Source organism: Lithobates pipiens, unplaced genomic scaffold (genome assembly GCF_037356315.1).
Source record: "Lithobates pipiens isolate NorthernLeopardFrog02 unplaced genomic scaffold, aLitPip1_a1.2 Scaffold_16, whole genome shotgun sequence".
Taxonomy (NCBI): Eukaryota; Metazoa; Chordata; class Amphibia; order Anura; family Ranidae; genus Lithobates; species Lithobates pipiens.
The window spans coordinates 241,326,724-241,352,349 of record NW_027507748.1 but is presented as its reverse complement, the minus strand read 5'-3'; the positions used below and the strand labels follow the sequence as shown (position 1 = coordinate 241,352,349).

Genomic DNA, 25,626 nt, shown 5'->3' with positions numbered 1-25,626 from the left:
TTTGGTTAGATTTAAGTGAGTTATTCCTAAGAATTACAGGCCTACAATATAAAACGCCAAATTTCCATGCAAAATAATTGTACCGCTTTCAGCACCAAAAATCTGAAATAATCATACCGCCAGGGAGGTTAAAGTGTATTGACCACATGCTTAATGAATGTAACAACCTGTTATGTGCCAACATATCCTTGGTTGATTGAATAAAGCAGTATTTTTACAGTCGTGTTCATTCGTATCTTCTTTTTGGAAAAGTCTGAAGAGGGTTGATTTACCCACAGGGTGAGTGGAAACAACTCCTTTAGAGTGTATTTCCCAAATATTTTATGAATTTGTCAAGCTTTTAGGTGTCGTCATGATTCATACAGGGCTTTGCTTGCCAAGGCATGAGCAGCACAGACCCAATTTAAGCAGTGCATGATGCTGGCCAATAGGAGTACGCATTTTCACTGGCCTCACAATTTCGATTCGATTATGATTATCCGGTCCACGATTCACAATGCATCACGGTTACTGTACACGGTTTTAATCCAAAAAAATTCAAGCAGTCAGAAGAACATTTTATTTAATTTAATTTTATCTGTTCTTAAAAAAAGACAACAATCCCTGCATGTAGCAAACAGCAGACAACCTAAATAGGAGCACCAGACTGCTCCCAAATGACTACAGAAGATGTTAAGAGACTGCAGACATGATACAGGAGATGGTCAGAGACTGCAGATGTGATACAGGAGATGGTCAGAGACTGCAGATTGATACAGTAGATGGTCAGAGACTGCAGACGTGATACAGGAGATGGTCAGAGACTGCAGACATGATACAGGAGATGGTCAGAGACTACAGACATGATACAGGAGATGGTCAGAGACTGCAGACATGATACAATTGATGGTCAGAGACTGCAGACATGATACAGGGGATGGTCAGAGACTGCAGACATTATACAGGAGATGGTCAGAGACTGCAGACATGACAGAGGAGATGGTCAGAGACTGCAGACATGATAGAGGAGATGGTCAGAGACTGCAGACATGATAGAGGAGATGGTCAGAGACTGCAGACATGATACAGGAGATGGTCAGAGACTGTGCAGACATGATACAGGAGATGGTCAGAGACTGCAGACATGATACAGGAGATAGTCAGAGACTGCAGACCTGCTGGACGTGGTGACAGAGGTGCCAGATGTCCTATCCATGATGACCAATATCCCGCCCTCCTCACCACTAACCTGTCAGCATATAATACTGTTTCATTACCTTAGCGCTCCCCTGCCTAGTGTCACCATGGACCAATTCCCATCCTTCTCGACCAGCATCCACATAGTCCTCTGCTCTTCCCCCCCCACCTCTACACAGTGAGCATGCAGATAGGGCAATAAAACAAAAAATGGTGTGCAGTGCTTTGTAAATCTGTGATCAGATTAAAATAAATCTTTTGTGTATTCAAAGTAATTCCAGTGCAGAGTGTGCTCTGCTGTGTTCAAATCATTCACCAGAAATCAGGAATGATTTGAACTCAGCAGAGCACACTTAGCACTGGAATTACTTTGAATACACAAAATATTTATTTTAATCAGATCACAGATTTATATATATATTTCAGGACTATATTTGTTGACTTCTCTTTTGTACATTTATCACCGCAAAGCACTGCGCGCTGTTTTTTTTTATTGCCCTATCTGCATGCTTACTGTGTAGAAATGGGGGGGAGGGGGTTGGGAGAGCAGAGGACTGTGTGGGTGCTGGTCGAGAAGCATTAAAATTGGCCCGTGGGGACACTGGGCAGAGGAGCGCTAAGGTAGTGAAACAGTATTATATGGTGACGGAGGCGGGGTATTGGTCAGTTTGGATAGGACAATCTGGCACCTCCCTTACCACGTCCAGTCCCCTCGCTGTCCTCCCCGCAGCCCCCTCACCTGGCTCTACTGCTCTCCTCCGGCTCTGCCTCATCCGTCACACCTCCTCACACCTGGCTGAATATGCCGCGGCCGCCCCAAACCCTTCCAGGACCAAAAGCACCGATAACTCCACTCTCCTCCTTGGAGCTCCATGCTCCACAAGCTGGCCACTCGCCACTTATCAGCAGCAGCTCTGGCACAGACAGCTCCAGCCACCGGTGCTCCATGGCCCCACCAAAGTGCACACAGCGTCTCTCCTCGATGCAGGGCAGCAGGGGATGACATCAGTAGGAGGCGAGAAAAGCCGGCGCGGCTCACTCCGGTGGATTTTGCCTCCGTTTTGTCTCGGAGGCGGGGGCATAACGCGGAGTGAATATGACATCATCCAAACATCGATTATTCCAGTCGTAGCATCGATGCTGCATCGTGTATGGTCGAATCGCAATGCATCGATGCTACGATTATTTTCAACAACCCTACTGGCCAATCCGGAGGGATTATTGACAAGAGCCCATAGTTCACTTCCTATACACCTGAAAGAAAAACTCTTACCTTAACGTTGCCCCGTACCTCCTTTGCAAGGACTGGCTACCAGAATGAGCTGACACTCATGGCTTAGAAATATAAGCAAATGGCAGTAAGAAATACAAGGAGGTAACAGCACACCGTTTTACTGCTTTCTGCACAAGGACCTGTCTCAATAGGATACTGAGCAAGTCTAAAGAAGAACTCCACATTAAAAATAATAATATAACATGTGGAATGCTACTCAAGTCGTCTGTTAACTTATGATAATAAAAGTTACCCATCTACTTCAAATTACAGCCCTGCAGACTAATATAAGAATATAAAAAACAAATTCAGTGCAGTAGGAATTAGCATGTTTGGTAATAACCCTGTAAGGGGTTAACTACTGCTAAAGGAAGGCTGATACTGCACCTTCCCAGACCAGAGCTCTGACATTTCACCAGGTGGTTAATGAATCAAACCCAGCCAGAAAGCAGGAAATGATGAAAAGTTTGTTCAGGACAGAAGCAAAAGATAAGACTGCAACAGATTACAATATTACAATAATATAATGATCGCCCAAGGGATTTAGAAATATCATTACACTCATATTTAACAAAAGTAGAGTTACACTTCAAATAGCTAATATGCATCCAGGCAGGTGCCTTCATTCCACCCCAAGCTGCTGTGGAACTCAAAAGCATCCCAACTGCCATACGGGGATCCATTCAATCTAGAATGAATAAAGTAAGATGCAGCATGCATCAGAGACAAATAAAAAAGCAATAAAATCAGGCAGAATTACATACTAGACAGCTGCACAGCCATTGGTGTCACCCTTGGGAACAGCTGGTGCATTTAGCAGAGCATCAATCCCAAATGCCAGCCACAACGCCTACGCAAGAATCCTATTTAAGTCCGTACAGTGGAGTATGCACCTGGGAAGCAACAAGTGGATGGCCATAAGTTTATTGCAGTCAAGTAAGGGGTGCTGCTTGGCCCTAGGAGGTGTGGAGGAAAAAAAAGATACACCTCTCTGGGAGAGGGAGTCAAATTCATGAGTTAGGTCCTGCAGGTGTTGGTGTCGGCAGGGTATACCCAGTGGTAGGCTGACATGGAGCTGCCAGGAAATCTCTTTTTTCTTTCCATCAGCAATCACAATTTTATTGCATATGCACCCCTATTTTCTTTAACTTTTTCATTATTAAATCAGTATGTTATATTGTATCTTTGTACAAGTGTATATACAGTGAATGTAAGCACCTTTCTTAACCCTCTGGCACTAAGCCCAGCCACAACAATGTTAAAATCTCTACTGTATATATGTTCAGGATCCAAGGGGTCTAACAGAAAATGAGCTTAGGTTAAACACAGATATTTGTGCTTGCACTTGGGGGATTTTGAAAGTTGGTATATTTTCAAAACTGGCAGATTCACATTAATGACTTTCTGCATATTTCCCATAAACTGAAAAATATAAAACAAGCTTTGCATTATTCTCTTTCTTTTGTGTCTCCCAAGGACTAGGTCACTCCAACCTGCAGATGGCTCACTTGAGTCCAGGAAGTGCAGCACTAACTCCCTCAGATGTAGAAGGTTTATCGCCCACAGCACTGAGTTATAGGAATGCCACCCATCGTCGTCTCTCTATGGAGGTAAATATGCAATTTTGTGCTACCATTAGGGCTCTATTCACACATTGTGACTGGACTAAAATGCATGTGATCAAAGAAAATGTTACAGAAAGTATTAAGGCTGAGGTCCACCCACTGCTGCTAAAATTAAAAGCCAGCAGCTGCACATACTGTAGCTGCTGACTTTTAATAATCGGACACTTACCTGTCCTGGAGTCCAGCGGTGTCGGCACCACAGCTGATGTTTCCAGCAGCTGTTGGGTGCATGCCGCCTCCATTGTGAGTAAGAGAACCCAGCAGTAAAGCCTTACGGCTTCACGCCGGGAACCCTTCTGTACATGTGCAAGGTTCCGCTCCTCTCTCCTACTGGCCCGGTGTCCGGGGAAGGAGGCGAGAGCCCGGACGTTGACGTCATTACCTGCGGCTGAAGCTCCTGGAAGTGGGAACAGGATACCTGTGAAGGAGGAAGGGGGAAGGAGTAGAACGAGTAGGAGTTCTACTTTTGGATGAAACTCCACTTTAACATCTGTGCGCTGTGCTGCAATGTGTTTTTTTAGATAACTCAGGCTTGCTATTTTTTCTGTTTTAATAGAATAGAAGTCAATGATAACACCTAAAAACAAATATATGATGTGTTTTGCATTTATTTTCATGGATTTTCAGCCCTTAGTAACAATTTGGGGCAGACAAATCTGGATATGAATGCTTTAAGGGTTTGTTAACCCACATGTGTCACTTTCTATAATCCGTTCTGTCTAATAAGTATATGTCCCCCCGTGTGTCTGTTGTATAAAAGAATGCTGTATATACCTTATCTGTGACCGCTGATCAGCGGCCACTTGACGAGCCACCTCTCTCCGTGTGACAGAAGCAGTGGGAGGGGCCGAGATGCCCCCACTGACGTCACTCTGGAGGGGAGGAGGGGGGGGGAGAGGAGGAGAGAGCCGGAGAGATGCAGGGAGTCACGTGACTGCTGATTAGCGGTCAGATAAGGTATGTACGGATGAGGGGGGGATGATATAAGAACAGAGAGGAGACAGCGAATGACAGAGGACAAACACTGTGTCATATAACATGCTTTAAAGGAGCAGGGTTCGTTTTTTTTTATTTTTGGGTTAACAAACGCTTTCATTCCACTGGGCTTACATAACTTATACCTTTCTTTCACAGCAACCATCAGCGAAGAGGATGGGTTCATTTTTCCAGACTCATTGGCTCTGGGCTAGGAGCATGGTTTATAGAAGTGTTATATAGGTTAAAAGCAGTACAAATCAATCTAGTTCAACCGATAGAAACAAAATAAATAAATAGAAAACCACCATATACAGAACCCTATATGCAGGGTTTATTCAGAGGAAGGCAAAAAAACAAAAAGCATAGTCCAGTTTGTTTCAGAGGGAGAAAAAAAATTCCTTCCTGTCACCAGAAGACAATCGGATATTCCCTGGATTAACAATCTCTGGTGTTATCACCTATACATGTTAGTATCCAGTTACATTTTGTGCATTTAGAAATGCCTCCAGTTCATTGATGTTAGCAAGCCGCTGAGAGGCTAAGACAGCTGCTCCCACCCCTCCACTGCCTAGCGCTCCAGTGAGCGCTGGAGGGGCAGAGCAGAGAGCCAGTGACTGACAGTTCTCTGCAGGCTGATGACCTAGAGCTGAACGATCAGCAGTGTTTGATGGCTCAGTTCTCGGTCTTAGCCCTTGTACACATGGTCGGAGATTCCGACAACCAAATCCGTCGGAGTAATTCCGATGGATTGATTCCGGAAGAGGTCTGGAAGTGATGTTGCATACACACGGTCGGACTAAGTTGTCGGAAAATCTGATTGTACATAACGTGATGACGTTATTTTGTTACGACGGGACTACTTTCAGGCTAGTAGCCAATAGCTTTGGTCTAGGAATTTGATCTGAGCATGCATGGCACTTTGTCCGTCGGAGTAGGCTACACATGATCGGAGTATGTCCGATAGGAGCATTTTGTCGGAAAATGTTACCGGCAAGTTAGAAAAATTGGTCAGTCGGATATTCCGACGGAAACAGTCCGATGCAGACCACACACAGTCGGAATATCCGACAAAAACGGTCCGTTAGGAAACATTCTGACGGAATTTCCGACCGTGCGTACAAGGGCTTAAAGGTGACAGGGGACTGCTGCAGCTTGGATTGGTGCTGCAGCTATTTAGGTGAGTATGTTTTTTTTTTTTTTATATTCCCTTGCTTCTCTTTTAAGTCTGTGATCTACCAGGTCCTTTTTGACTATTGACTTCCCCAGCTGTTCTCCTGGAATGTATGGTGTATGCATAGTTTTAGCCCCCAAGCGCATAACTTTAAATTTATCAATAATAAACCTAACTTACCACATAGTTTCCCAATTAAACAGTGCATAAGGGTCTGCTTGTAGGTTAGAGAAATCAGATAAGGATGTTATTTCACTACCTAGCTTGGTGTCATCTGCAACCACTGAAATTGTGTTTTTAATCCCAACTCTATATCATTTATAAATATGTTAAAAAGTAAGGATCCCAACACTGAACCTTGGGGTACACCACTAATAACCTTTAAACCATTCAGAGTATGAATAATGAATAACTATTCTTTCACCTCATAGCTACAACCAAAATTTTGTGATCAGACTTTCCTGGTACAGATGGGACAATACCATGAGCGTCAAAAGTATATACAAAGTATATTATAGTTAATGTTACACATTTAAAAGAAAGACTACACATTTTTGGGATCCCCTGTGTATTGGAGGACCAACATAGCACATATATACTACTCAATTGTTGCCTGAGCCCCAAGAAGATTAACCAAGAGAAGAGATTATGAGGTGTTTTGCTTTGATTGCTTCCTCCTTGCTATCTGCCCATGAAGAGAGATGCTGATGTGTGACTTACACATTGCCCTAGGAGAATGTAGGGATTGGCATAGAACCAGCAGAGGATGGTGGCGAGTCCCAGAGAGAACAAATAAATAGAACCAACCTAGTTACTCCAAGACCCTGTGGGATATAGTGTCTCCCAAGAAAACTAAAATCTAAATAAAGCTACAATGTTCACATGATGCAACTATTAATAGTTTATATAGGAAAAAAAAGGGGAGAATCAATCAATGGGCCACTTACTTGTCAATTACATTCACTTGACCCAATAAAGAAGATTGTTGGCCAATTAATCATGCAGGGTTCCTCAACTAGGATCAGTCCCCTTCACATAAGACCATCTGAGAACAAATTTAACATAACCACAATCCATGTCACTACAATATTTATCCAGAAGTTGTTTAAATTCACAACAGAATATAATATTATTATAATATTAAAGTACCATGTATTTACCTGGGATGTGTTATCAATTATATTGTCTCTAACTCCAGAATAGCCAAGATAAAAGTGAAGGCTCTCCAAGCACAATATCAGTAAACTATAGTGATTTAAACTATAGTGGTACTCTTTGAGTACCATCTTTGAATCTTTTAACCCTGTAAACTGTGTGTCAAACATTTTTTTGCAAAATATATTGTATAAATATATATATATACAATACAGCATATATGTCTATATGTAGATAATATATCCACAGCCACTCCTTTGTCTAAGTCTTTGCATACTTCCTCATATGCACCCATCAGGGGCACCTACGTAGGAAAATGTTTTGTGTTATATATTGCCGCACATGCCAGAGTGAGAGCAATAGTTCTAGGCCCATTATTCATGGTTAACTCTAGACAAACTGTAGTGGCCTTTAAAGCATTGCCTATGAACAATATATAGTGATGAAGTTCATCTTCATTTAGCGGGCACATGCACATTTAAAGCTTTACATGTTGGTTATCTATTTTTTATATTTTATCAAAAATTGGGTAATATATTTTGTTTGTTTGCCCTAATATTAAAGTATAACTAACTAAAAGCAAAACATTTTCCTTCGTTTTGGATAGAGTAGAAAGGGCCCCTGTCAGGTTTTTATTGCTGTCTGTGGCCCTGTTAGGGAAATGAATCCTCTTTGTTTGTCATGTTTACTGCTTTTTTCTATCCAAAATTAAAACTAAAGTTTTGCTTTTAGTTCTACTTTAACTGTTTGCTGACCGTATACTGTATATACATATGGCGGCAAGGTGGCTCTCCTGTGCAAAATCACAAACCTGTACGAGATTCTGCACTTCTCAGTCTGGAGCATGCATACACGCACGCTGCCGAACAGCGGGTCTGTCAGACGCAATGTCCGCTGGGACCCGCCGATCATTCGGAACACAGGGAGAACAGCAGTATGATAGCACTCCCTAGGAACACATTTAACCCTTTGATCGCCCCTTATGTTAACCCCTTCCCCACCAGTGTCATTAGTACAGTGACAGTGCATATTTTTAGCACTGATCACTGTATTAGTGTCACTGGTCCCCAAAAAGTGTGACTTAGTGTCCAATTTGTCTGCCACAAAGTTGCAGTCTAGCTATAAGTTGCTGATCTCTGCCATTATTAGTAAAAATAAATAAATAAAAATTCTGTAAATCTATCCCGTAGTTTGTAGACTCTATAACTTTTGTGCAAACCAATCAATATACATGTAGCAGAATACATATTGGCCTAAATTGATGAAGAAATTAGATTGTTTCCATTTTTATATTGGATTTGTTTTATAGCAGAAAGTAAGAAATATTGTTTGTTTTTTTTAAATTGTCAGTCTTTTTTGTTTATAGCGCATAAAATAAAAACCACGGAGGTGATCAAATACCACCAAAAGAAAGCTCTATTTGTGGGGAAAAAGGACACAAATTTTATTAGGGTACAGCATGGAAAGGGACCTGGGGGTCCTAGTAGAAGACAGGCTTAGTAATGACATGCAATGCAAAGCTGCTGCAAGAATATTATATAGAATATAATATAAAATATTGGCATGCATTAAAAAGGGAATGTGTTGGAAATGAAGAGAGTACAGAGAAGGGCAACAAAGCTAATAAAGGTACTGGAGGATCTTAGTTATGTGGAAAGATTACTAGCACTGAACTTATTCTCTCTGGAGAAGAGACGCTTGAGAGGGGATATGATTTCAATATACAAATACTGTACTGGTGACCCCCACAATACAAAACTTTTCTGCAAAATGGCATTTAAAAAGACTAGCGGCCATTCACTAAAATTAGAGGAAAAGTGATTTATCTGGAAACTGCATAGCGGATTCTAAGAGTGCTAAGAATGTGGAATTCTGTATGGTTATTGGGGTTTTTTGTTTGTTCTCTGTTTAGTTTTGTTGTACTTGTTTACTAAAAATATTGATATTTCAGTGTTGCATTGTCCTCAGATATGTATGTCCCGGGTCCAGCGGTCCAATCCGGGAGCCGGGTTCCACAATGATCCTGATCCTTCCACTGCCCCCAGAATCCATGTCCACACTTAACATTGTATCCTGGAACACCAGGGGATTGAACTCCCCGGTTAAGCGATCCCTGGTGTTCCAATTTCTTAAAAGCTATAACCCACATATATGCATACTCCAGGAGACGCACCTCATTGGAAGTAGGCTTCTTTCCCTCAAAAAACCCTGGGTGGGGTACCATTACCACTCCACCCACTCTAGTTTTGCCAGGGGGGTGAGTGTCCTAGTATTGAAGTCCCTCCCCTTTCGGCTCCTGGATCTGGCCTTGGACCCGGACGGCAGGTATGTCATTGTTCATGTGACAATTTACTCAATGACCTGGACCATTGTGGGATTGTACTTGCCCCCACCGGCCTCATTGCTGGTGCTGAACCAAATCACTAGTAAGATGGCCGAGTTTGCCTCTGATAATGCTCTTATCCTGGGTGATTTTAATCTAGTTCCTGACCCAGACATGGACAGACTGACTCCAGGGGGACACCATGGACCTGGGCTTGCTGCCTGGGCAGACACATATGGCCTGACGGATGTCTGGAGGTGGAGACACCTCGGGCATTTACATGTCACTCTGCCACCCACAAAACATTCTCCCGCATTGACTTGGTCTTTGCGCGGAGCCCAGTCCTCCCAAGGGTCGTAGATATACAAATATTGCCCAGGGGGATATCTGACCATGCACCTTTGTTTCTGACATTGGATCTTTCCCTGGGACCAGCGGTTAGACTATGGAGGCTTTCCAGGTTCTGGATCTCAGATGCCACTGTGGATACTAATTTTAGGACCGAATTGAACAGCTATTGGGAGGAGAATGCAGGTTCGGCTGGGGTCACGGTAGTGTGGGATGCCTTTAAGGCTACCACGAGGGGACACTATCAGACTATCATTGGCAAAATACGCAGGGAATGTAGAGCAGAGCTAAAAAAGGCAGAGGGAGAGGCGGTCTGCGCGGAGGCTCTTTTTGTCCGCACTCGGGATCCCCACCATTATCGGCAACTGCAAATCCTGAACAGGGAGGCTGTTGATCTCCGTACCTCTCTCACCCAGAAGAGAATGCTGGCTCAGTCCCAGCGGATCTTTGAGCAGGGGGAGAGGTCGGGTAGGATGCTGGCCTGGCTCTCCAGGGAACAGGCACGGGGGTTGAGCATTTCCCATATCAGGGACAACTCCGGTCAGTTGCTTCACACCCCAGACAGGATTAACAACTGTTTTGCAGAGTTTTATACATCTCTCTACACCTCTAGGTCGGATTACAGTAAGGAAGAACTAACGACTTACTTGGCCGACGTAGATATACCGATCCTCACGGAAACGTACCGAAATAGGCTGGACGCCCCTATCACGGTCCTGGAGATTCTCCAGGCGCTTAAATCTATGCAGGCGGGTAAGACGCCGGGACCGGACGGAATCCCGACGGAATTCTATAAGCACTACGCTACGGAGCTTTCTGAAAGACTCCACCATCTTTTCTCTGCGTCGTCGCATATTGATAAACTTCCCGACACCATGAGCGAGGCGATCATAGTGGTGATCCCCAAGCCGGGGAAAGACCCCACCTTGTGTTCGTCATACCGCCCTATATCACTGTTAAATGCGGACGCGAAAATACTGGCCAAAATCCTGGCCAACAGACTAAACTTAGTCATCACGGCCCTTGTCCATAGCGGCCAAGCAGTTTTTATGCCGGGCAGAGGCACAGACATTAATATCAGGCGCCTACTCACGCACATAGATAGAGCGGCCGGGAGGGAGACTGGTGTGGTGGCCTCACTCGACACGGAGAAGGCTTTCGACTCTGTCGAGTGGGGTTACCTATGGGAGGTGCTCTCGCGATTCGGATTTGGCCCGGGATTTACGAATTGGATCCGCATGCTGTACCGCAGCCCCTCTGCTAGAATCCGTACCAATGGCTGTCTCTCCGGGCAGTTTCAGCTGGCACGGGGTACGAGACAAGGGTGCCCCCTCTCACCAGCCTTATTCGCCCTCGTGATGGAGCCCTTGGCTATCTTGCTGAGAGCGGATGCTGGGATAAAGGGAATACAGGTAGGGCCCATCGAGGAAAAGCTGTCCTTGTATGCAGATGACGCTCTGCTTTATTTAGCGGACGCGTCGTCTTCTTTGGGCACTGCACTGGAACTGATTAATCGATTCGGTCGGTACTCCGGTATCCGCATCAATTGGGACAAATCGGTTCTTTTCCCACTCCACTCCTCGACCCCTCGCGTGCCTCATCCGCAGCTTAAATGGGTGGACAGTTTCATGTACCTGGGGATTAGGGTCAGTGGTAGAGTTCAGAACTATCTGGAGGACAATATACAGCCACTCATGACACAACTAGGGGCTAGGTGCGCGGCATGGCGATCTCTCCCTTTATCCCCAGTGGGCAGAGTCAATTTGTTAAAAATGATCTATCTCCCCAAGTACCTGTATTTCTTTCGTAATACCCCCATCCACATCCCCAGGACTTTTTTCAAGAGACTGGAGAGTCTGTTGATATCCTTTGTCTGGGCTGGGAGACCCCCCAGGGTAGCTAAGCAGATACTATATCTCCCACTATCAGGGGGGGGCCTGGCGCTCCCAAACTTTCAGATCTACTACTGGGCGGCCGTTTTGGTCACAATTCGGTGGTGGTTCTCCCAGCCCACACAAAACCCGGCGGTCACCCTGGAGGCAGCCATCCTTGGCTCCTATGCAGCTCTGAGCAATCTACCATTTTGGGGGCTTAGAGCGAGCTCCTCCATGACGGCCTTGATGCGTACCACGGTGAGGGTCTGGCGGGAGGCAAGGAGGAGCTATGGAAAGCCCAATCACATCTCCCCACATATGCCCCTATGGGGCAACCCCATGCTCCCTCACCTGAATAGTATCCCAGACCCTTCTCTGTGGGCGAAAAGAGGAATCATTACTTTAAAGCACATCATCAGGGTAGGCTAATGACTTTCCAAAAACTGAGACGTACATATGGGCTTCCAATTTCTTTCCAGTTCAGATATTGGCAACTGAAGCACGCCTTTGGGGCTCAGTTTCCTGCCCCTCTGACTCTGGAATCGGACTCCATTGAACGCCTACTGACTTCCAGGGTGATGGGGGGAACCCTGTCGACCTTATATCTTTACCTAACGGTGGAACATGATACTAGTTTGACCAAGACCCGGGAGAAGTGGAGTTCGGACATTCCGTCCCTGGGGGAGGAGGAATGGGAGGAGTGCCTGACTTCTTACATTCCAACAATGATAGCCGCGAAAGACAGGTTTATACAATTTAAATTCCTGCATAGGGCCTACTTCACCCCGCAGAGGCTGGCGCGTATTTATCCCCAAAGAGACCCTAATTGTCAAAGGTGTAAACAGGAGTAGGGCACTTTCTGGCACATGGTCTGGTCATGTCCCAAAATCCAGCCCTACTGGGAGGAAGTGGTTTCTACGCTAAATGCTGTGACCGGGTCGAAACTTCAGGTCGACCCTCAAACCCTACTATTGAGCCATTTGGCAGACGTTGAGGGGACAGGTAGTGTAAACTGTGCCTTACCTTCGCATTGTATTATGCCAGACGCGAGATTCTATTGAAATGGAAACTCGAGGACCCCCCTACCCCTGCCTTGTGGAGGAAATCAGTGAACCTGGTGCTCCCCCTGTATAAGCTGACCTATGAAAGTAGACAATGCCCGGGGAAATTTGATAAAATTTGGTCATCCTGGATAGATGCGTCCGCTGATCTTGGTTCCCCCTCCCCCTAACTTTGAGTTGAGCTGAGACGGTGGCGATCCCCCCCCCCTCCCGGTTGACCGCCCTGTCCTCTCTCTCCCGACCATTTCCTCCCTGGCCCCCCCCTTCCGCGGGCTCGCGCGAATGTCAGGTACCTGCATGATGGCTGTGAAGTTCCGCTGGAGATGTCCTGCATTTATGATAGAGTAATGGATACTCCTGTTATCTGTACTGCTAGATTATTGATTTAAGAATGGTTACTGGATGAAGGTGTTTTTTTTTTTCCTTTCTACAACTGTGTAATATCGGATCTACTGTACTTTGCAATGTAATGCTGATTTGTCTAATAAAATTTTCTGTTAAAAAAAAAGAATGTGGAATTCTCTTCCACAAGCAGTGGTTTCAGCAGGGAGCATAGATAATTTCAAAAAACTATTAGGTAGGCACCTAAACGACTGCAACATACATGGATATACAATGTAATATTAACTTAAAAGCGCACACACACACAGAGTGGACTTACATAGTTACATAGTAGGTGAGGTAGAAAAAAGACTCAAGTCCATCAAGTCCAATCTATCTGTGTGATTATATGTCAGTATTACATTGTATATCCCTGTATGTTGCGGTCATTCAGGTGCTTATCTAATAGTTTCTTGAAACTATCGATGCCCCCCACTGAGACCACCCCTTGTGGAAGGGAATTCCACATCCTTGCCACTCTTATGCTATGTACACACGATCAAACTATCCGGCGGACTTGGTCTTGGTCTTTTGTCGCCGCCGCCGCCTTCTCTTCTCTTCTTCTTCCTTGAGATGTTGACTCAACGCTCTCTCTGGCCGCAATGAAAGGGACGCATTGTGTGGAGACTTATATAGGGACAAGGGACAGGGTCACCGGGTGATGTTACATGGTGACCCCCGCCCCCTTATAATGTCACAGTCCCGGAGGATGCTGTCCTCTGTTAACCGTGTTTCCTGTGATGTGTCATGAGGATAAACACTGCTGTTTTGGTTACTTAAGCCCCCCTGATTCCCTTGTGAAGACTGAGGAGAAGAATAAATTCAATTTCTTTGCCATCTCCCCATCTTTTGTAACCAGATGTCCATCCTCATTCTTTATGGTCTGTCCTACCTTTTTTACTGTTTACATACTTAAAGAATTTCTTGGGATTTTTTTTGCTTTCCTCCACTATGTGTCTTTCATGTTATATCTTAACCCTCCTTATTGCACCCTTACATTTCTTGTTGCATTCTTTATAAAGTCTGAATGCTGATGATGATCCCTTAGCCTTGTATTTTTTGAAGGCCTTCTCCTTTGCTTTTATATTCATTTTTACATTGGAGTTAAGCCATCCAGGACTTCGCTCTTTTAAATTTATTGCCCAATGGAATGCATTGGCTAATTCCCTTATTTAATATGCTCTTACAGCAAACCCATCTCTCCTCCGTGTTCTTTGTTCCTAAGATTTTATCCCAATTTATGCCTTCTAGCAAGGTTTGTAGTTTAGGGAAGTTGGCTCTTTTGAAATTCAGTGTCTTTGTATTCCCCTTATGTTTCCTATTTGTGTGATTTATACTGAAGCCAATTGACCTGCGATCGCTGTTACCTAAATTGCCCCGTATTTCCACATCCGTGATCAGGACGGTATTGTTGGTAATCAGTAGATCCAGTAACACTTTATTTCTAGTTGGTGCATCAACCATCTGACCCATAAAATTGTCCTGCAAGACATTTAGGAACTGGTGAGCCTTAAATGAATGTGTGGTTCCCTCCTCCCAGTGTATGTGTGGATAATTAAAATTCCCCATTATGATAACATTTCCCATCCTTGCTGCTAATCCAAATTGTGGTGGGAGATCTGTCTCCCCTTCCTCCCTCAGGTTAGCGGGCCTATAGCATACTCCCAGTATTATTTTCCCCTTGGCTTCATCCCTTTGGAGCTCTACCCATAAGGATTCCACCTCCTCCCTAGCTTCCTTAGTGATGTAATCTCTCACATTCACTTATACATTATTCCTGATATATAGGCATACCCCTCCCACCTTTTTACCCTCTCTATCCTTGCGATGAAGGGTATACCCTTGAGTGTTTGCCAGCCAATCATTAGAACTGTTGAATCAGGTTTCTGAAATTCCCACAAAATCCTCCTCGTACAACAATATCTCTAGTTCACCCATGTTGTCTGCCAGGCTCTTGGCACTGGTGAACAGGCCACGTAGTTTAGACTGGTCGCATATTATCCTCTTATTGGGTGTTTCGAGATTGCAACTAGGACTTGCTACTATACTTACCTTGGCTTTGGTCAACCTACCACTAATGTCCCCAATACTACCCTCTGGACTATGCACTGACTATCTGTACCTCCAAACCCTCCCCCCCCATCGCCTATTTTAAAAACCCCTCTAACTTGATGGACTTGTGTCTTTTTTCAACCTTACCAATTATGTAACTAGGTAACTATGCATCGCACAACTGCGCAATTGTCAAAGTAATGCAGTGCCGTTACTTTAAAAATAAATAAAAATGGCCTAGTAATGAAGGGCTGTAAACCTTCTGGAAGGCAAGTGTATTTTTTGCTGATATTTTGCACTTGATAAACTGTTGTGTAAATGTTTTGTGACATAAAAAATCTGACCTACCTCCATTTATTCTTTTTTTTATTTCATTTTTAATAAAATCATTTTTAATAAAAAATTATAAAGTGTACATATCACACAGAGATCCATGGAACAGTCTGGAATTGCAATCAGACAGGAAATGCAGTTAACACAACTTTGCATAGTATGACAAGTGATATGTGTACATCCCAACTTACCAAAAAAAGGAGAGGAAAAAGACAAAAGCATTTCAGCAGCTTCAGATTACATAGTACAACAACCATATGACTATATTAGACCCGTCTTTGTCACCGAGATCCAACTGGCAAAGCCCACCTGTCAGTATGCAATGTTTCTCAAGCGTAACCGTATTAGTTCCACCTCAGCTCGCACCTGAAGTGTGTATCCATAACCAATTGCGAGGGAGCAAGACCTTGCATGTCCATCCAACCTTGCCAGATTTTTTTAAATTTGTGAAGTGAATTTCAATTCTAGTTAGTCAACTTATCTTGTATTAAAGTGTAATTGGCTTGTTCCACCCAGGGATGTTTTGTAGGGGGGGTTTGGTGAAGTCCAATGTCTTGCTAGTAACTTTCAGGCTATGTAAAGGAGTTTTAATTTCGTTAGGAGTTCAGCAGGTTGGTACATTTCTGTGTCTAAAGTACTCAGAAGGCAACCATTTTATTTTAACCACTTCAATACCGGTCCTATTCTGGCACTTCTCTCCTACATGTAAAAATCATCATTTTCTTTTCTAGAAAATTACGCAGAACCCCCAAACATTATATATGTTCTTTTAGCAGACACCCTAGGGAATAAAATGGCGGTCATTGCAACTTTTTATCTTGCGCAATGATTTCTCAAACACCTTTTTTTTGGAAAAAAAATGGTTTCATGAATAAATAAATAACAAAACAGTAAAGTTAGCCCAATTTTTTTGCATAATGTGAAATATGATAAAGACGATAAATATTCAAGCTGTCCATTCGACTCTCCCAGCCCCATATGTTCTAGAAGCCTCTAGAAGGCAGAGAGGAACAATCAAACCATGAAGCCTGTGAGATCCAGAACAGCCTAAAAAAATCAACATCTGCTCCAATGATTGCAGAAGAACCAAAAAGGACTGCATTTACATATCAAGCTGCAGCAAGCCAGGCCATTACAACATTAGCATGCATTAAAAAGGGTATTTACTCAAGAGATAAAACTATACTTTACAAAATCATGGTTCGGCCACATCTTGAGTATGCAGTCCATTTCTGGTCGCCAGTCCTGAGGAAGGATGTACTGGAACTGGAGAGAGTCCAGAGAAGGGCAACAAAGCATATAAGGGGACTGGAGGACCTTAAGAGGGGATATGATGGAGATATACAAATGCAAATATTTTAATGGTCTCAGGTCATTCAAGAAGACACGTGGCCACTCAATGAAGTTGGACAATAAGTGCTTTAACCTTAAAGTGGAGTTCCGTCAAAATTTATTTTAAAAGTCAGAAGCTACAAATACTGCTACAAACATTTACCTATCCAGCGTGCCCGTGATGTCGGCACCCGAAGCCGATCTGTCGCTCGGCTCTCGGGTGCTGCCACCGCCATCTTCGGTAAGGGAATCAGGAAGTGAAGCCTTGCTGCTTCACTTTCCGATTCCCTACTGCGCATGTCGTGCTGTGCAGTATGGATGGTCCCTGCTGTCTCTGGGACCCCTGTGTTTCCCAGCAGACAGCGAGGAAAAGGTGCCAAATGTGACACCGGAGGGGGGAAGGGTTCCGAAAAGCGGCGGTTCCTTTTTTGTGTGAACCTCCGCTTTAATCTGCGTAGAGGGATCTGTACTGTTAGACAGTAAGGATATGGAACTCCCTTCCACAATCAGTGGTTTCAGCAGGAAGTGTCACTAAAAAAAAACTTTTAGATGGCATGGCCATCTTATTGAACACAGTATACACGGATATGGGAAGTGGCAGAGACATAAATACACACACGCTCACACCCACACAGGTTAAACTAGATGGACTGGTATCTTTATTTAAAGAGGAAGTAAACCCTGATGAGTTTACTTCCTCTTTCATTCCCTGCAAAGGCAAAGCATAATGGACTACTATGCATCACATAGTAGTCCATTATGTGTCACTTACCTGACACAGGAGCCAGCGAAGTCACCGCTGTCCCCTGTAGTCTGGAGCATCCATCTTCTTGGTGGGGTCTCGCAGCTCCGCCGCTGTCATTCGGCAAAGCCGCGATGACGTCACTCCCGTGCATGCGCACGGGAGCCGACAAACGCGGCAGCTCCGTCGTTGAGAATGCCGCGCTCAGTGTGCCTGCATGCGCCGTAGACAGCGGTGCCTGTTTTCGGGCAAATATCTCCTAAACCCTATAGGTTTGGGAGATATTTCTTGGACCTACAGGTAAGCCTTAATCTAGGCTTACCTATAGGTCAAAGTGGTTTGTAAGGGTTTACAACCACTTTAAACTAACCAACTATGACACAGTTTTTTTTTTGAATTTACATACTTTTGAGATGGTAGAGTGAGTCTAAGGGTTATGTTAAAGTGATTGTTAAGTAATTTTTTTTAAATAACAAGCATGTATATACTTTCCTGCTCTGAGCAATAGAATTGGGGCGTGAATCTCCTCTACTTGTGTCCCCAGCTGGTGCTCCTGGCCCCTCTTCTCTGTCTAGTGCACCCATGGGAAGCCCATGGGGGGCACTCCCTGCTGCTGCGTCCATTGACACAGACAATGGGCCTCGGCCTCGCCCCCCACTCCCTCATCGCTGGCTTTGATTGACAGCAAAGCATGCAAGACCAGGAAGCGAGGAGAGAGAGGAGCTGCAGACGTGCACAGCACTGCAACAAATGAGGGCTCAAATAAGTAAGGGGGGGATACTAATGCCTAAACATTTTTTACATTAATGCAATTAATGCATTAAGATAAAAAAATAGACTTTGGACCCACTTTAAGATTACAGCTCTCAGCAAATGAAGGCAACATGTGGGTTAATTTGCTAGAGGCAAATAAACTGTTCATTTTGCAAGGGAAGTTGCATTATGCAAGGGAATCATCCTTTAGAGCTTAGTGACAGGTGAAGCTCTGCAGACTTCCATCATGTACTCATGTGCACGGAAAAATGCATTTTTTTTCCTTCCATGTGATTGGGTATTCTTTGCTAAATTAAACTTTAGCACATTTGCTAAAGTCTGGAGATAATTCCCTTGCAAAATGCATCTTCTCTTGCAAAGCGAACAGTGCATTCCCTTTATTAAAGCAACCCTTTAATGTTTTCCTTGTCCTGTTATGAGAACTACCAGCCCTGGGTTCTGTTTCCAGAAAATGTCCATTTATTTTGTATTGGTGTTTGGTCGCATGCTGCATTGAATTGTACCCATTGCTTGGGCAAAGAGGAAAAGGTAGTTGCTTATGCCATATCAAACATTGGTTTAGAGTGATTTAATTACTTTCCATCTCTTTCTATTTGTCTTTGATTTATTATGAAGAGTGTGTGAAGAAGTAATAGATCATATGTCTGTTATTTGTCCAGGATGTGAGTAAAAAGCTGTCTTTACCCATGGACATTCGTTTACCTCCAGAAGTTCTTGCAAAACTGCAAATGAATGATACAGAAGATGATCCAAAACCTTTGACAAGGATATCAAGAAGAGCTTCTTTGGTTAGTAAGTTTACTTATGGATTTGCTGATTACATACACTAGCGGGATTTTCAAAGCAGTTTTAGAGTATCAAGTTTAGTATCTGTATTTCCTGAAAAGAAGGTAGTTGCAGAGGACAGTCTCTGGTAGTTTGCTAATGCTCTTTTACACTGTAGCTCTACATGTGCATATTTAGAAAGTACCTAAAGATATGTGATGAAACTTGTTTGGTCTCGCCAATTTTCCAATAGGTTTCTGTACAGTCATGTCTGAGTAGTGCTAGATGTCGCCAGCTGCTGTCAAGTGGAATTAGCAATCAGACCAAAACCTTTCGTTCCACTATTAATAAACTGAGACTTTCAGCTTCTGCCCTACTTTCTCCTTATCCTCCCCCTTGTTTTAGCAATCAGAATTACTTTTCAGCTTGGGAGAGTGCCCTGCAACGACTTATAAACTGGTCATACAGTAATTGAGAATCGGTCATTCCAGCAGGTACTGGGTAAAATTTCAATCATTGTGTGGGCTTCCCTTCTCAACAGAAATCAATTGTTTAATCAACTTCTGTTGAAGGGACGTGTTTTTAAAACATTTCATCATTCAGCCGCTGCAACCGCTGATTAGTGTATTCTGAAAGTGGCTAATGGGGATTCCAATATTTCCTGGTGTGTGGGTATTCCACACAAACAAGGTGTATGAAGGAATCTGTTTGAGGCTGTACGAGAAAACAATGTGTTTGGCCATCTTAATTAAGGTATTCTGCCACAAGGGCAGTCAAATTTTACATGTGTGTCGGATTGCCTTCCAAAGTCTGCAGGCAGCCTTTAATCACTGGAATAAAGTGGGTAAGACAGTTCTTGGGCCTCATTGAGACAAGTGTTGACACCTGTACTTGCTTGCAAGAGCCATTTGTTTTGGCATCTGCATCCGCCCCAAGTTGTGTGCAGGTAGCCTATGAAAGTGGAAGAGATGGAGTGACTGCACAAACACAGCCGCATGTCAACATTTGACAACGATGCCGGACCAGCTGCATGGCCCCAAACGCATACTGTGTTCCTTCACTGCTGTAGCCTGCTGCACGCAGCTCGGGGTGGACGCAGATGCCAAAACAAACGCCTCCTGCACACTGTATGAGTGCCAGCACGTGTCTGAATGAGGCTCTCTGAAATTTTGCACACACCTTTTAGACATAGAGGACATTAGTAGTTGCAATAAGTCAATTATGGTGAGTCAGTATCACATGTAGTCATTAATTAGGGAAGTTAGCGTGCAAATTCATTCAGTTTAAGAAGACCCACTCCCCCATACTGATCTCTGCCTATCAAGGAATTTTGATATTGCATAACTCCTTCCCAGCCCATTGCTTATATCTGGACTGAGGGCTCTTGAAAGGAGTACTGAGGGATAAGGATACAGTAAAATATGGAGCACTAGGTAGGCATCTAGTGGAGTGATAATTAAAAGATTTCCAATAGTCCAGAGAATGTCCTAAGGAGCAAAGTCCATATGCTACTAAAGCTAGACCTGTGGAAAGGTTCTGGCTAGTATCAGTGTCAGCAACCAGCTGTTAGAGCAGAAGGAGACTTTGTTTGCAAATGAGAGAAGGGGAAAGAGCAGCGCCACTCTGAGTGCTACACACATCCTGACAGCTCTTCCCACCAGCCATGATCTAAATGTATTGTATACTGAAGCACAGGTAGACAGTGGGTCTAAAAGAACGTATGCATTTAAAAACGTAATTAACATATTCATAAATTGTGAAATGAGGAACTGGGGAAGGCAAAATACAAGCAATAAAAAGTTTGACATTAAAATGGCAGTAAAAGATAGCTAAACCCCAACTTTGTAATATATTGCAATTTACTAGTCCTTACTTGTGGTGATTGAATTTGTTTTGTTTTTTTATGCTTAACATTTTCAAAAAATATGGAAAATACTTGTTGATTTTGCCTGAAATGTAGTGTCCTTGTCATTTCCTATGAGCTCACCTGGAAGCATAAAACAGTTTTGTTTTTATCTTATTTTTTGAAATACTAATCCCATCAACCCCAGTCAAGATCAGCAAGTGAGCATAGCCACCCAGGCACAGTAAGTGTGTTATTCATGGGATCACCAAGTGAAAATGATAAAAATAAACTAATGCATGCACCTAATATAAGAAATAGTAAGCTACAATGGATTACATTTTTGTTAATGCAACTGTTGTCCCTCCATCTTGTACTGGAAAGGCAGTCAGTACAGTTTCTACCCATATACTGTATATAAAGAAGCATATGTTTTTATTAGACACAAAACAGAAAGAGAAATGGATATGGGACAATGTGTGCCACTTGGCACTAGTGGAGAGTGCAGCAGGTCTCTGTGCTTGTTTGACCAGCTCTAGGATGGGCAGATATGGTCAGTAATATCATTCTGATTATCTTCCCATATCTTGCCTTCCTTTGTTTTAACATTTCTTCTATGAAAAACAATAATACAATTACTAATTTGAGTCCATTTGCCTACATTATTGTCCCTCCCTTTTCTACTCCAAATTCTGGGGTTACAGGGAAATAATATAAAGTCATATTTATGTACTTATACCACCTCTATGTATAAATACATCTAATAATTACTAATTTGCCCTTTTCTTGCAGTCAGATATTGGATTTGGAAAACTTGAAACATATGTAAAGCTGGGCAAACTGGGAGAGGTAAGACAGAATCTATTGGACTAATATTTGTCTGTATTATTATGTCTTGTTATGTCTTAACAGCTCTTATTATTTTGACACTTTTTTTACTAAATGTAATGCGTTTTTACTGCGGTTTTATATTAACATGTATACACAAAACAATAGTAAGGCAGGGTTAAATCCCATATCAAGTTATTATTATTATTTATTTATTTGACTGTGCCCCACTTCTTGTTCTACATATGCCACAGGGTATTTTAGTATGCTTGATGAAGTGCTGGTTCACACCACAAAAAATGCACTCCAGATCCATTTAGGAATGTGTTTCTGCATGCATGTTTTTAACACATTTTTGACGTGTTTCAGTGCAATTTTGATGCGTTTCTGGATGCATTCCAGATGTTTTTTTCTTCTTTTTTCCTGTTTTTAGTTTACCAGGTTCCGGTGCATTTTTGATGCGTTTTACTGCGTTGCAGTACAGTCCAGTGGAACTGACTACACTGGTGAGAACTATGCCATTGGAAACCATAAAACCTACTCTCTATGCATTTTTGATGCAGAAAAAAAACACGCTGGACTGCATGTGGAGTGAACTGGACCTAAGAGAGAACTGGGCTGCACACCAGGGATGTAGAAAAATCCAGTGATTTTAAAAAGCAGTCAGTAAGGACAAGCAGCACACACAGGCAACCTCCCAACCTCCTAACACATTTGACCCCTTACACAGCTTAATAATCAGTCCCTATGATTAAGCCCTGTAGGGAGTGTGACGCATAAGGGCATGGCATCAAGTGGTAGGTTGCCTGTATGTCCTGCTTGTATTTACTGCTTGCTCATTAAACTCACTGGATGTTTTTTATGTTGCTGATGTGCAGCCATGTTCTTTCTTAATCAGTGTGCAGTATAGGAGCTGAGACAGACACCTGGGCTTCAGCATCCAGTACACCACAAGACAAAGTGCAGCGGGATGCTTTTGAGCAATGATGCAACTCAGCTGGTCTAACAGGAAATTATAGTAAATCTTACCAATCTAGTGGAAAAACTGTCTTAGATAGTTGTTGCTGGATATCGGTCCTGTTTGGAAGATTTCCCTTACCTTGTGCTTTGGTGACAACTCAAAATTTCCAGATTTCCCTATTTGTCTCAGTGGTCACCAGGACAAATAGAGGAATGAATCTGCACAGCTGGGGCACAGACAGCAATGAAAAACTGACAGAAGGTCTATCTCTTACTTACTGTATCTCTTACCTGTACAGAGGGTCTATCCCTTACTGTCTGCCCCCATGGCAAACTGCTTGCTATGGGGCAGAGAAGTGCAGATTCGATCCCAAGCCAGGCTTTGTGCAACCATAAACACACATAGTACTGCTCACCCCCCCCCCCCCCCCCCTCACAGGATTTGACTGACAGCAGCTGGAGTCAGTGGCTCCCGCTGCTTTGGAGAAGGGCTGGTGCAGACGGGCACAGCGCTGGATTGAGCTCAGGCTCAGGTAAGTGTTTAAGGGGGCTGCGGGAAACTTTTAAAAGTTGTTTACCTTAATGCAGAGAATGCATTAAGGTTAACACCCTTTTTTCTTTTATAACCACTTTAAACCTAAACATCAGACAAACCGCTAACTTAAATGGTTTGAGTACATACGGTATGCAACTAGATTAAATAATGATCTATTTTTATTTGTCTGGAGCCCTGCATTAAAAATAAGCATTTACAGTATACACTATCCGTGCCAACAAGCACACATAGCACAACAGGAGGAAAAGTGCACTTTGAAAATACATACAAGGAACACATCGCACCTGTTCTAGACTTTATCCATGCATAGGAGTAGTGTTCCCAGACATCTTATTGTTTGTTTCGATAGTTTGGTAATTGGGGAACCACTTTTTATTACCTATTTAAAATTTCTGAAACACAGAAAGCCTGGTACATTAAACCAACAATACGAAGAATTTTATGATAGCCACCAATCAGACTGAATCCTATCTGGAAGTTTGTATCTAAGTAGTGATATATCATTTAAGTGAGACAAATGAATTTCCCTTACAACTGGAGAAAGAAAATATTTCCACCTGCAAAGTAATCTTTAAAGTGGTTGTTAAGCCACTGAGTCTTCTTTTGTTATATTAAATGATGTGCCCTAGTGTATGTGTTTTTTGAAAAATAAGACGCTGTATATCTTATTTTATAGCACCAGTCGGCGCTTAGTTGACCAGCTGCCTCTCTCCTCTCTCGATTTGACAGCTATGGCACGAGGGACTGAGAATCTCCTGCTGATGTCAGCATGAAGGAGGAGAGAAGAGAAGGAGAGAGGCGGCCCATCACGTGATCGGCACTATAAAATAAAGTATACAGTGTCTTATTTTTTTTAAAACACATACACTGGGGCACGTCATTTAATATATATAGTAGGTGAGGTTTAAAAAAAAGACACAAGTCCTTTGAGTCCAACCCATGTGTGTCATTATATGTCAGTATTACATTGTATATCCCTGTTCAAGTGCTTATCTAATAGTTTTTTTAAACTATTGATGCCCCGCTCTGAGACCACCGCCTGTCGAAGGGAAGGGGGTTGTTGTTGTTATAAAGCTAGCTGCCATAACCCCGGTAACCACCTCTTCAGTGGGTAAAAGTGGTCTCTGTGGCGGATTTGCCGCAAGATCACTTTTATCGGTGGCGGGAGAGGCTGCGATAGGCATTGCATGCCATTGCTGAGCCTATCATCTACTAGGACCCTCAGGTCCTTTTCCCTCCTTGGTTCCCCCAGTGAGTAGATTGCATTCCTATTTTTGCCACCCAAATGCATTATTTTACATTTTTCCACATTAACCGATTCAGCCCCGGAATATTTTACCCCCTTCCTTGACGAGAGCACTTTTTGAGATTCAGAACTGCATTGCTTTAACTTGTAATTATGCGGTCGTGCAACGTTGCACCCAAACAAAATTATTATTATTATTATTATGTCCTTTTTTTTCCCACAAATAGAGCTTTCTTTTGGTGGTATTTGATCACCTCTTCGGTTTTTATTTTTTGTGCTATAACCAAAATTATTTTGAAAAAAGAAGCATTATTATTTACTTTTTGCTATAATAAATATCCCCCAAAAATATATAAAAATAAAAAAAAATGTCTTCAGCTTAGGCCGATATGTAGTCTTCTACATATTTTTGGTAAAAAAAATTGCAATAAGCGTATATTGATTGGTCTGTGCAAAAGTTATAGCATCTACAAAATAGGGGATAGTTTTGGTCTGTGCTCCCTCTTTTACTGTTTATATACTTAACCACTTAACCGCTTCAGCCCCGGAAGATACATACGTTAGACTATACAAACAAATGAAAAAAAACATGTAAGCACTCTTTGCTGTATATGAAAAGCTAGAATGTCCAAACAAATGTATGAAAAAATTTATCCAAAAATGGAAAAACAACGTGAAAACAAGTGAAAAGTTCTCCAAATTTTCCAAATTTTCTGTGTGTGGTACGATGAAGTGAGGATAGTCCTACACCTTCTCCAAGGAATAATCGCACAATCACCGCGTGAACCCTCCACCGCATAAAATGGGGGCTTACCAGATTTAATGGATCC

General features: G+C 42.9%; 1 protein-coding gene across 1 annotated transcript in view; it reads left to right on the top strand.

Moving 5' to 3' along the window:
- The window catches only part of CDK18 (cyclin dependent kinase 18), a 310,945-nt gene that overhangs the window by 176,064 nt on the left and 109,255 nt on the right, over window positions 1-25,626 (top strand). Inside the window, exons 3-5 of the mRNA XM_077481220.1 lie at window positions 3,926-4,059; window positions 19,258-19,386; window positions 21,999-22,055. Coding sequence (XP_077337346.1) covers window positions 3,926-4,059; window positions 19,258-19,386; window positions 21,999-22,055 — 320 coding nt within the window. The remainder of the gene's footprint in view (window positions 1-3,925; window positions 4,060-19,257; window positions 19,387-21,998; window positions 22,056-25,626) is intronic.